This window comes from Bos grunniens, chromosome 10 (genome assembly GCF_055505025.1).
Source record: "Bos grunniens cultivar Pamir isolate PY7600 chromosome 10, Bosgru_T2T1.0, whole genome shotgun sequence".
Lineage (NCBI taxonomy): Eukaryota > Metazoa > Chordata > Mammalia > Artiodactyla > Bovidae > Bos > Bos grunniens.
This window is the reverse complement of record NC_141174.1, coordinates 47,396,152-47,410,286: the sequence shown is the minus strand read 5'-3', so window position 1 is coordinate 47,410,286 and position 14,135 is coordinate 47,396,152. Positions and strand designations below refer to the sequence as shown.

At 37.0% G+C, this 14,135-nt stretch overlaps 1 protein-coding gene across 10 annotated transcripts in view; it reads right to left on the bottom strand.

Moving 5' to 3' along the window:
• UNC13C (unc-13 homolog C) overlaps positions 1-14,135 on the bottom strand; it is an 839,460-nt gene that overhangs the window by 357,644 nt on the left and 467,681 nt on the right. For all 10 annotated transcript variants that reach the window (XM_086321016.1, XM_086321021.1, XM_086321015.1 and 7 more), the window contains 2 exons: positions 4,258-4,485; positions 2,857-2,998 (listed from right to left, as the gene is read on the bottom strand). In XM_086321016.1, coding sequence (XP_086177142.1) covers positions 2,857-2,998; positions 4,258-4,485 — 370 coding nt within the window. The remainder of the gene's footprint in view (positions 1-2,856; positions 2,999-4,257; positions 4,486-14,135) is intronic.

The following is a 14,135-nucleotide window of genomic DNA, read 5'->3' as shown; positions in this document are numbered from 1 at the left end:
CTGGATGGCATCACCGACTCAATGCACGTGAGTTTGAGTGAACTCTGGGAGTTGGTGATGGACAGGGAGGCCTGGCGTGCTGCGATTCATGGGGCCACAAAGAGTTGGACATGACTGAGTGACTGAACTGACTGAACTAACTGACTGAATGTAGGTTTATCAATTGTAACAATACACCCACACTCTCTTTGGAGATGGTAATAATAGAGGTAGGGTATGCATGTGTAGGAATAGAAGGTATATTGGGAAATCCCTACATGGGCTCTTCAATTTTCCTATGAACTTTACCTCCTCCAAGTACATCTTAATTTTTAAAACAGTTAAGTAGAGTTGCCGAAGATGCAAAGACTCAATCTGAACTTCTTTATATGGCAACTAAAACATCTAAGATGAAAAATACAGTGGCTTGGATTAAGAGTAGATTTGACATTACAGATGGAAAAGGCAACGGCACCCCATTCCAGTATTCTTGCCTGGAAAATCCCATGGATGGAGGAGCCTGGTAGGCTGCAGTCCATGGGGTCGCTAAGAGTCGGACACGACTGAGCGACTTCCCTTTCACTTTTCACTTTCATGCATTGGAGAAGGAAAAGGCAACACACTCCAGTGTTCTTGCCTGGAGAATCCCAGGGACAGGTGAGCCTGGTGGGCTGCCGTCTATGGGGGTCACACAAAGTCGGACACAACTGAAGTGACTTAGCAGCAGCAGACATTACAGAAGAAGAAGTCACAGCACCAGAAATAATTCAAAGTGAAACACAGAGAAAGGAAAGGGTGTGGGGGGGAGGGGTGGGCAGAGCATCCATGGTCTGTGGGACAACTTCAAGAGGCTTTATATATGTGTAAGTGAAACCTCCAGAAGACAGAAGCAGAAAGGATATTTGAAGAAATTATGGCCAAACTTTTTCCAAATTTAAAGAAAACTTCAGACTCATAGGCTCAAGTAGCTCAATAAACCCTAAGCACCAGAAACACAAAGAAAATTTAAACCATGGCATACCATAATCAAATTGTATGGGTGAGTAAAGAAAACAAAACTTTAAAAGCAATCATGGGGGTAGGGGATAACATGTACAGAGGAACAAAGAAGACAACAGATTTTTCATGAAAAATAAGAAAGCAACGAAAACACAAAGACAATGGAACAATATTGTCCAAGTGTATTTTTCAAAATGACATTTAGAATCAATCATCTCAGTATGCAGTAAAAGCTTAGACAAAATGCAGTATTGATTTCTGATCAAAACTCTTAGCCTACTGGAAATAGAAGATTGCTGTCTTAAGTGGAAAAGTGGCATCTACAAGTCCACAGGTAATATCAGAGTTAATCAAGAAAGGAACTGCTTCCCTCTAATATCAGGAACAAAGCCAGGATGTCTGTTTTTATCATTTTTACTTGGCATTATACTGGAACTCTTAGCCAAGGGAATAAAGCAATCAAAACCATCCCAGGCTTTCCTTTGTACGAAAAAATGACGATTAAAACATACACATGGAAATAATTAAAAGGTTCTAAAATATATAAAATAACTTTGAAAAAAGAAAAAGTTGGAAAACTAGGACTACCTGATATTATGACTTTATTTATTACAAAGTAAAGCTGTATGATATACTGTATAACATAGGAAACTCTACTTAATGCTCTATAATGACCTATATGGGAAAAGAAGTGTTGGTATATGTATATGTATAACTGATTCACTTTGCTGGTTTTGAACTTTCAAATGTTCAGTTTCTCCTACAAAATGAAGCTCTAGCTGCATTGCACCTACAAGACTGCATGGCAATGGAGATGTTTCTTGCCCATGAGTCACCTGCTCTCAAGTTTGCAACAGTGCCTTTCCCTCTCCTTTACGGTCCTTACCCTGCTTTATTCACTTACTTGACTGCCTTAGGAATAAGAATTTTTGATTATCAATCAGTTTCTTATCTTCTGTTAACAAATGAAGAGATAGTAAAATTGTTTCTCCCAGTAGTTTGAAGGGAGAAATCACAGAAAGCTCTTAACACTCTCTCTGGTACCCTCTGTTATTGGGTCCCAACTCATTTTCCACATCCTTTTCTTAACACTTCCTAAGCCAATATACACATGAAAAACTCTTATTTCATACAAACTATTTCCCACGTTCCCAATCTGTATGTGTTGTGTTTGTTTACTTAGCATGTAAAGGAGATCCATGTTTAAACCATTAACAAAGAAAGAAAGAAAGAAAGAAAGAGAAAAGCATTGTTTACTTTTAAACTCACAGATTGGGATTTTCATTTCCAACAAATGGTAACTGGAAGTCATTTTATCTCTCTCCAAGAAGGAGTGACAGAAAGAAAAGAACCCTTGACAGAAAAATGATTCCTTGCTGTTTGGTACAGGATATAAAAGGTTTAAAAATAAATGACCCACAGAAAATGAGAGGTTCTAAAAGTTATCATCAACCATTTCATCAGTACAGCCTGGTATGGGTGTGATAGGCCATGGGATGCTCAAAGTCTTTCTACTGTTTTCAGTCATAAATCTTCAGATGTCAAGATATTGTTGAATCAAGCCTGTAAATTCCTCACTATACTGGGTCAACTCAAGTTACAGATCATGTTGTAATCATTTTTTTTTCTCCTGCAAACTAACCCCAGCTGTGCCACCTTTTTTGTTTGTAATATTATTTTTATTCACTTGTTCTCAAGATGAGGAACAAATAATAAATAAGACTGTTAAATAAGTTCACAATATCAGTTCACAACATCTTTTTATAATTCCTGCATAGATACAATTAAAACATGAGATAATTATTGCTTGTGTATTTTGCATGCTTGTAAATTTACCAAATATTTCAATATTTTAATAGTTTTCCATTATATACTTACAAATAAAACTTTTCATCCCATACTGGATTCAAGTTTCCAAAAATGGTTTTAGTCCTTCTTTTGTTCTTTCCGACCTGAACTGTAACATACGGGTCACTAGACCCTGTTTTGTCTTTTGCCTGCAAGCCTTGTGCAGAAACCACTGAAACAAACCAAATTCAAACTTTTAGTATAAGTATTTTTTCAGAAACAAAAAACTGACAATGAAGGAAACGTTTTCTATTACTTTGTCCTTTGGGTTTGCAGACACATCCCCATTGCTTTCAGTCTCGTGAAAAACAGGATTTAACAAAATGTTTCATGAAAGAATGAATCACACAACATTAAAATCTTTCTTTGACTGATATTTCCTTTTGCCTGTAATGAACAGTAGCTATAGACATACATCTACATATATTTATTAGCTATCTACTCATATGTCACTGCATGCATGTATAGACAAATGATAATGCACAAACATTAAGCTGATTAATTCAGTAAATATTTTGAATTATCCAATGTAGTTCAAAGTCTGTAATTTAAAATGTGTTTGTGTATATGAGTTTGCTGCTGCTGCTGCTGCTCAGTCACTTCAGTCGTGTCCAACTCTGTGTGACCCCATAGACGGCAGCCCACCAGGCTCCCCCGTCCCTGGGATTCTCCAGGCAAGACCATGGAGTGGGTTGCCATTTCCTTCTCCAACGCATGAAAGTGAAAAGTGAAAGTGAAGTCGTTCAGTCGTGTCCGACTCTTAGCGACCCCACGGACTGCAGCCTACCAGGCTCCTCCATCCATGGGATTCTCCAGGCAAGAGCACTGGAGTGGGGTGCCATTGCCTTCTCCATATATAAGTTTACTGTCAGTATTAAAGAAAAGCTTCTTTATTTTACCTTTTGAATACAATATGAGTGAGTTAAGAGGCTTGGTAAATATTAACATGATAACCTATGCAGCTGCTGTTACTATTATGAACAACTTCAGAAGTTCAAATTACTAGACATCACTTTACTCAAATTGCATTGAGTCAAGGATCAAATGGATAAGGGGTATGGATCCAGGAGTAAGTAAAATGATATTTGTTTTCTCATTAAGAAAAACTGACTAAAGAGATTATTGGCTACTTGTCATTTATAAGTGTCAGGCAGCAACAAAACTAATCTCTTGTAAACTGCAGGGTATTGACAAATATAAAACAGAACTTTCTTCCTCTCAAAGAGCTTTTGATTAGAATGAGACATGGACTGAAATGACTTTAATTATCTGCCATACCTTTTAGAAATTTGAAGTTTCAATTAGACTTCAAAGTTGACAAGACTGAAAAAAATCTACTTATTTTGCCTATAACAATTACTAGCAGTGATTTCTAACATATATAAAAATCTCAAAGTGGAATGAAATTTTTTTCAAAAGACTCATTTTTACCTGTAATGGTTATTTTTGCTGACCACTTAGATGTCCCATCCAGTACACTCTGTTTGGCTGCCTTTGTGTACTGCACAAAATCTTCTTTAGAAATCTGAAACATTTCCTGAATTACTTCAAACACCTCTGGCCTGTTTGTCTCCCTGATCTTCATTCTTTCTTTCATGGCTGTAATAATGGTTTGAGTCTTATCTTCTGCACCATGCTTAGAACTCTTTTCTGCTGCTCCTATAATAGAAAAATTGATAATGACGTAAATATACATGAAGCTCTTTTTCATAGACCAAGACAAGGAGGGTCAGAAAAAAAGGAAGAACATGAGAATGAATGAATGCTTTAATTCTCAGGAGTCAGGGTAGCTTTTTCAGAAAATATCAGGAGAATAAGCACCATGCTGAGAATCAGAATGACTAGCCCTTATGCTACTGTAGGTAATGGACATCCATGATCCCAGGGTTTTTTAGTTGTATTACTGAACTGAATCACAGCTGTGCAAATATTTGGTTTGAATTTTTAAAAACAACTTTCCAAACCAAAGGAACACACACAATCAAATGTGTTACATACCACACATATTTTTTTAAATTTTATTTTGTTTTTAAACTTTACAAAATTGTATTAGTTTTGCCAAATATTGAAATGAATCCGCCACAGGTATACCACACATATTTACTCACTTGGTAACCAAGACAAAATTGAGAAACAGATACATATGGCACATGTCACTCAAAAATCAACATTTCAAATACTTGCACTCACCTAAAGTGCCTGATTATTTTTAATTCATGAAATTTATCGTAATTAAAAGCTTACATTTTTCCTTGCAAAATGAAAACTACCACTATCCATTAGATTGAAATATAGGGTGAGATTTTACTTGGAATGAAAGTGATTCTATTTAAAAAGGATTTAGAAACCACTGGGCTGCACCATCCCCACATCATGGGCCACAGACGTGAACTCTCATTCTACAATATGGCCACAGTTTTAAACAGGCTGAATTTTCTCTTTCTACTCAAAAAATAATTTTTTTACTTCTAGGACATTATTTGTTATGATTGGTCTCAATCTTCTGGGCTATAAACTATCTTTGTGTCATAAACTCTTGTTAACAAATCCTGACAGTGAAGAATTTCCAAAAGGCAATCCTTGAGTTCCTCAGCTTCTCCAACCACCAGCCTGATAGTCTCAATGCTCTGTGTGGCCTCTGGGTTGCTCTGTATTCCACGAGCAAACAGTGGACCTTGATTCTGACTCTCAAGGTTCCTTACTGAGTGTGAAGTAGGAAAGTAGAAGACCATGTATCAGGGTCCAGAGGGACTGTCGCTGCTGAAACCAAACACTTTTTGGTACAGAAGCAACTGAGATATAATGAAAAGAATATTGTGGCTATAGGTAATTCAGTTCAGTCACTCAGTCGTGTCTGATTCTTTGTGACCCCATGAATTGCAGCACGCCAGGCTTCCCTGTCCTTCCCTTCACCAACTCCCAGTTTACCCAAACTCATGTCCATCGAGTCGGTGATGCCATCCAGCCATCTCATCCTCTGTAGTCCCCTTCTCCTCCTGCTCCTAATCCCTCCCAGCTGCTGCTGCTGCTAAGTCGCTTCAGTTGTGTCCAGCTCTGTGCGACCCCAGAGACGGCAGCCCACCAGGCTCCCCTGTCCCTGGGATTCTCCAGGCAAGAGTACTGGAGTGGGTTGCCATTTCCTTCTCCAATGCATGAAAGTGAAAAGTGAAAGTGAAGTCGCTCAGTCGTGTCCAACTCTTAGCGACCCCATGGACTGCAGCCTACCAGGCTCCTCCATCCATGAGATTTTCCAGGCAAGAGCACTGGAGTGGGATGCCATTGCCTTCTCCGATCCCTCCCAGCATCAGAGTCTTTTCCAATGGGTGAACTCTTCGCATCAGGTGGCCAAAGTACTGGAGTTTCAGCTTTAGCATCATTCCTTCCAAAGACATCCCAGGGCTGATCTCCTTCAGAATGGACTGGTTGGATCTCCTTGCAGTCCAAGGGACTCTCAAGAGTCTTCTCCAACACTACAGTTCAAAAGCATCAATTCTTCAGTGCTCAGCTTTCTTCACAGTCCAACTCTCACATCCATACATGACCACTGGAAAAACCATAGCCTTGACTAGGCTGACCTTTGTTGGCAAAGTAATGTCTCTTGAATATGCTTTTGAATATGCTATCTAGGTTGGTCATAACTTTCCTTCCAAAGACTAAGTGTCTTTTAATTTCATGGCTGGAATCACCATCTGCAGTGATTTGGGAGCCCCCAAAAATAATCATTCCAATTTTTATCTCTATGACTATAAATACTGCCAAACTTATATATTTTTGAAATACTGTATTTATGAAATAGGCATACTAATAGCTCATAAAATTGTTTAGAGATTGAATGTGATGATTTATCTACACAATTCCAACCACAAAGGATAGTCTCATTAATGTTCTTTGTATCTACTTCTGTAAATGTTATGCACCCGATTTAAACACAGAAACTAAAACTAAAAGGGAAGGTCAACTATGAACTTTGCTTATAATAAATTCATATAAAATTTAACATCAGTATTTTATTGAACATCCTCATTATTTGAAAATATAACATTTGTTTTCTAAAGTGGTAAAAATGCATTTGTAGTAATCAAGATGTAACTAAAAAGTATGGTAAAAGGGATGCATATTCTATTGGGAGAAAAAGCAGTTTCCCTCTATATATTTTTTTAACCTTTGAGAATTTAAACCACATATTTAAAAAAGAATACTAAAAATTAACATATTCCATTTAAGATATAATTTGAAGGGACATTCTTAATGCCATAGTGATCTGTTAAAACATGCCCTAGAATAACTACACATTTGTGAATTATGTATCTTTAAGCATTCTTGTCATTTGTTAATAATGGCTTGGTTCCACAGAGCATAATTCTCACAGAGTATAATTAGCATAGGCTAGACTACATAGTTGCAACTCCCCAAAAGAGATATTTTACTTCAAGTATTGGAATAGTCATTAAATAGAAAAAAAACAACAGTGACTTGAAAAAGTCACCTGCAAGGTTCAAAGTGCCTCAAAGCTTGGTTTTAAAGGTGATTCGAAGAATGTCCAAAGGGTTAGAAGCATCATTAAAATACTGGCTTCCCCCAATATTTTATTTCTAAACAACTATGCTTGTTATGTCTATTAATGCCCTCAAAGCTCTAGAAAAGTATGTTAAAGTCCTCAAAAGTTAAATGCATTAACTTTTGGGTTATTTTTCTAATTCAGGCAGAGCCAATTGACCGCCATCCACATAATAAATGTTCATTCCAATAATAACTACCAAATTCAAGGCTAAAATGTCAAAAGAATTTTCTTCCTAAGAAATCAAACCTCTGTACTTAACAACCACTACTTAAATTCTCTTGAAGAATCAATTAGGAAAGCTTGACAATTAACTTTGAAATAATTCACCAATGCTCTTGATGCTGGAGTAGAATATCTACTGTAATATGTACAGACAACAGACAGACCCATAAATTGCAAAATCACCAATCTGGGAGAGCAAGTTAGTAGAGACTTATGTTTGAGCCTTTTATCTATTATTTCTAGAAAAGACACATAGCTTTTATGCTTTTGATCTGAAAAATGATTCAACTTTGATTTAGTTCAGGGATACAGACCAATTCATAATTTTTGTAACTCATCTACAATGACACTTCATTGCCCCATCATTTATTGAACCCACATATCTCATCTTATTTTTCTAATGAAACTATTTCTTAAATAAATTTCCAGCTCTTTGGTTTATTGGTTTATTCTTTTCCTTTGGGCTTATTCTGTTTATCTCAAAGTCATCAGAGGTAAACAGATTTGTATTTATATGAGTCTTCCTTCAAAGTATGTGGTAGAAGATCTAGCAGCTTCACTGAAATACAGTAATAAGTCAACCAGAGATCAACAATAAAGATCAAAAGAGATTACACAATGAAAGCACTTTGTAAAGTGTAATACATTATCCAAATGGAACTCATCTTTGTTACTTTTAAAAACACTTAATTGACAGATCAGAAAACGCAATTATGCACAAGACTGCAAGGGAATTCAACCTTAAACAGAGGCAGGCTTATCTCACATGATGCCCTTACACCTAATTTAATGGAACAAAGCCAATTAGCTAGAAACCTTCATTTTTCTTTCATTTTTATTCATTACCCAAAGCATCTAAATTTCATATGAAAGTAACAGTTTCATCATTTTAACATGGTGATTTATAATTTCAGTTTTCCTTACAAATAATTACCTATATGTATGTGACCAATGCATCATCCCACCTTGGCCCCAGTCTCTTCTCTTTCCTATTTTTTCAACAGCTGTTCTAAAACATTTTCACTCTCCATTACTCTCCACTCTCAGCATATGACATTATCTTTTATTTAAAAGAAGTCCTGGCTTTCTAAATTCAGTGGTCACATTTTCTTCCCTCCTCCATGGGAAAAAAAAACAAAACAACAAAGGCCAAACTTGATTTATAGCATTTGCAGATTTCTGTGCTGTAAATATTCCTAACATGGCTGATTTGAAGCAACTGCCTCACAGAATTCTTCTGTATTTATCAACCGACACTGATGCAACTACTTCCGTCAGTATTGGTTTTACACACACACACACACATGTCTTCTACATCCTAGTCTTTAAGGCCAACTTCAGTTAAATTTGTATTCCAAGTATCTAGTACACTGCTTGGAAAATAAGATACACTCAATAAAGATAAAATGTTTATTGGGGGAATCTAAAAGAAAATGATTACTATATTTGACTATTCAATTTGGCCCTGGGTTTAATTTAATGTGCTATAAACTTTTTGCACACTGTGACCATAAGGCCAAAAATACTGGAAGAAACAAGAATGAATTGCTATGTAAAATGTCAGACATTCTTTGTCATATCTTATGAAGAGACAAAATACACTGGGTTCTTAGCTTCAGATTTGGGATTTTCAGAAGACAAATGTGTGCCCACCATTCTAAAAGTGGAATTTGGTTGGCATATGTACTTCATGCACTTAATAACATAAAGCAAGGGCATAAGTTCAAATATAAGTGAAAAAAGTAAATCAAGAAAACTACTTGTAAATAAGACCAAAGAGCATAGCACTCATGGTGCTGTGGTTACAGGAGGAGACAGCCTTCTGTTAAAATTCTGATTTGCCACTTATGATCTGAACTTGGGCTAGTTAATTCTTTCTGTAAGCTTTAGTTTTGTCATCTGAGAAAAAGAAGGAAATTATATTACTGTTTTCCTTTACAGGGTCATTGTAAGGATTAAATGAGATACTTTTATAGTTTCAATACTAATAATTGAATAAGCATAGGGATTTCAGGACAAAGGTGAGGGTATAGCATTTATTACAGAATTTCACATTAACAAGAAATTTTAGGGTTTTGTTCTTCACTTGCCCCATGAAGCAACTCCTTGAAAACTTTGCCCTGGACACTGTCATGCTTAGCATCTGCCAAGGCTAAATTCTCTATAACTGTTCACTAGATTGGAGTCCAAACACAACAGAGTTCAGAGAGACTGTAGAAAATAATAATAACAAGAATGTTAATAGTAATTTATTATTAACATCCATTAACCCTTTACCTGCATTTGAAGTTGATGAACCCAGAGGGTGCAAGTGGTTACTAACCCTGCACTCAGGATCTGATACTGAGCCATGCGTCTCCCTAAGAGTGTCTAATCTGATAAACTTTACTGCTTTTACTGTCTTTACCAGTAAAATCACGTAGGTGGACTTGCTTTTGATGTCCCTGCTTTCCTCTCCCATGAAATCACATAGGTGGGCATGTAGTTGGCATTTCCTGCCCTTTTCCTTTAGCTGCTTTAACAACCAAGATAATCTTAACCCTCCTCTTCTACCATGCCTTCAATCTTTCAAGGAACAGCCCTGCGACTCCCCCATCTTTAAGTCAGCCACCTCCTTTTCCTTGCAAGATCAAAGCCACACACTTCGCATGATTTCTCCCACACAACAAAGGACTGATGTTTAACAGGAGGGTAACTGGAGGAGCACAGATCCAGCCTAGCATCATCTCCCAGCCCTGGAGGTAGGGAATGTGGGCTGGGAGCCCCCTTTCCAGGAACTGCCACCTTCTATAAAGTGACTTCACTGTCATTAAACCTACAGCTCCAAACAAACAGAAGCAACCATTCCTGCCCTCTCCATTAGATGAAGCCCACCAGATTTCACCATCCCATTTTTAGTAAATGCAATTTTTTAGAAGAAGTTCAGAAACAGTCGTGTCTTGAAATCCTCCACAAAATCAGGAATGCACTCTCACAATTGTGTATCAAAACTGCATCTCATGAACATTACTTAGAAACTTGCTTTCTCAAGATTTCCCAATCACTTCAGAGTCTAAAACTATTTATAGGGATTATGGGAACAAATAAATTGTTAAAAAAAAAAAAAGGGGGGGGTGGCGGGGGAACTTAAAAAACATTTTTACTGTGTAAGAGAAAAAGAAGGGAGCAAGGAAGAGATAGGAAGAAGACAGAACTTTTTGGTCTCACCACTTAGCTACATAGATTACTTCAAATCCTTTTCAAAAAGAGAAAGAAAGAAAATGAATAGCAACAAAAAATTAAACAAAATTTTTAAAAAAACTTTATTTTTTTCTATTTTTAAATAGCCTCTGACATCTAGAAATTTGGCTAACACGACTGGTTCACACTGTGGCTGGAAGCTGTCCCAGTGCTTGCCACTAGGCCATCTTGCTCTCCAGCTGGGTGTAAGGACTCTCACAGGTCACCAACCTTGCACATGATCTCTCTTAAAACAAATAAGACCACTCTGTATGTTTTTCTAAGCACAGTTGAAAACCAGGTCACCATGTGACCACAAAATACCAAACATCCTCCTCCACATATGAGTGACTACTGCTTCTTTACTAAATTCAGCTATTAATCTCTGCTTTCTTATAGATCAGATTTTTTTTCTTTTATGTACACGATAACAGGATTGTCCTCACTATAAGGCAACACCTGATCCAGAGAAATCCTCTCTTTTTAATACTCTCTTACTATAAATGGGTGTTGAAATTCAACACCCATTTATGATAAAAACTCTCCAGAAAGCAGGAATAGAAGGAACATACCTCAACATAATAAAAGCTATATATGACAAACCCACAGCAAACATTATCCTTAATGGTGAAAAATTGAAAGCATTTCCTCTAAAGTCAGGAACAAAACAAGGGTGCCCACTTTCACCATTACTATTCAACATAGTTTTGGAAGTTTTGGCTACAGCAATCAGAGCAGAAAAAGAAATAAAAGGAATCCAAATTGGAAAAGAAGAAGTAAAACTCTCACTATTTGCAGATGACATGATCCTCTACATAGAAAACCCTAAAGACTCCACCAGAAAATTACTAGAACTAATCAATGATTATAGTAAAGTTGCAGGATATAAAATCAACACACAGAAATCCCTTGCATTCCTATACACTAATAATGAGAAAACAGAAAGAGAAATCAAGGAAACAATTCCATTCACCATTGCAACGAAGAGAATAAAATACTTAGGAATATATCTACCTAAAGAAACTAAAGACCTATATATAGAAAACTATAAAACACTGGTGAAAGAAATCAAAGAGGACACTAATAGATGGAGAAATATACCATGTTCATGGATTGGAAGAATCAATATAGTGAAAATGAGTATACTACCCAAAGCAATTTATAGATTCAATGCAATCCCTATCAAGCTACCAACAGTATTCTTCACAGAGCTAGAACAAATAATTTCACAATTTGTATGGAAATACAAAAAACCTCGAATAGCCAAAGCGATCTTGAGAAAGAAAAATGGAACTGGAGGAATCAACCTACCTGACTTCAGGCTCTACTACAAAGCCACAGTTATCAAGACAGTATGGTACTGGCACAAAGACAGAAATATAGATCAATGGAACAAAATAGAAAGCCCAGAGATAAATCCACGCACATATGGACACCTTATCTTTGACAAAGGAGGCAAGAATATACAGTGGATTAAAGACAATCTCTTTAACAAGTGGTGCTGGGAAATCTGGTCAACCACTTGTAAAAGAATGAAACTAGAACACTTTCTAACACCATATACAAAAATAAACTCAAAATGGATTAAAGATCTCAATATAAGACCAGAAACTATAAAACTCCTAGAGGAGAACATAGGCAAAACACTCTCTGACATACATCACAGCAGGATCCTCTATGACCCACCTCCCAGAATATTGGAAATAAAAGCAAAAATAAACAAATGGGACCTAATTAAACTTAAAAGCTTCTGCACATCAAAGGAAACTATTAGCAAGGTGAAAAGACAGCCTTCAGAATGGGAGAAAATAATAGCAAATGAAGCAACCGACAAACAACTAATCTCAAAAATATACAAGCAACTCCTACAGCTCAACTCCAGAAAAATAAATGACCCAATCAAAAAATGGGCCAAAGATCTAAATAGACATTTCTCCAAAGAAGACATACAGATGGCTAACAAACACTTGAAAAGATGTTCAACATCACTCTTTATCAGAGAAATGCAAATCAAAACCACTATGAGGTACCATTTCACACCAGTCAGAATGGCTGCGATCCAAAAGTCTACAAATAATAAATGCTGGAGAGGGTGTGGAGAAAAGGGAACCCTCTTGCACTGTTGGTGGGAATGCAAATTAGTACAGCCACTATGGAGAACAGTGTGGAGATTCCTTAAAAAACTGGAAATAGAACTGCCTTATGATCCAGCAATCCCACTGCTGGGCATACACACTGAGGAAACCAGAAGGGAAAGAGACACGTGTACCCCAATGTTCATCGCAGCACTGTTTATAATAGCTAGGACATGGAAGCAACCTAGATGTCCATCAGCAGATGAATGGATAAGAAAGCTGTGGTACATATACACAATGGAGTATTACTCAGCCATTAAAAAGAATACATTTGAATCAGTTCTAATGAGGTGGATGAAACTGGAGACTATTATACAGAGTGAAGTAAGCCAGAAGGAAAAACATAAATACAGTATACTAACGCATGTATATGGAATTTAGAAAGATGGTAACGATAACCCTGTGTACGAGACAGCAAAAGAGACACTGATGTATAGAACAGTCTTATGGACTCTGTGGGAGAGGGTGGGAAGATTTGGGAGAATGTCACTGAAACATGTGAAATGTCATGTATGAAACGAGATGCCAGTCCAGGTTCAGTGCACGATGCTGGATGCTTGGGGCTGGTGCGCTGGGAAGGCCCAGGGGGATGGTATGGGGAGGTTGGGAGGGAGGAGGGTTCAGGATGGGGAGCATGTGATTTTTTTTTTAAAAATAAAATTTAAAAAAAAAAAAAAAAGAAAAGAAAAAAAAAAAAAATAATAATACTCTCTTACTGAGATGCCCTGTGGTTCACCTTGGTGTGCATTCTCCATCGAAGCCGTGGGTAATAAACTGAACTTTTAAAACTACAGGAGTGTTCTTAGTGATCTTTAACTGGAGAGCATTGACAGGTATTAATCCTTTTCACATATATGGAAAATAGTACTCAGGTTTTAGAAAACTCTTACTAGTGACAGGATTAGAAGCCAGATCTTTCTCAAGTAGCTCAGGACTCCAAAAAAATACATATAGATAGATAGCCTTTTTTCTTAGGTTACATAGAATATCTCTGTCACATTGCTGCTGCTGCTGCTGCTGCTAAGTTGCTTCAGTCATGTCCAACTCTGTGCGACCCCATAGACAGCAGCCCACAAGGCTCTTCTGTCCCTGGGATTCTCCAAGCAAGAACACTGGAGTGGATTACCATTTCCTTCTCCAATGCACGAAAGTGAAAAGTGAAAGTGAAGGCA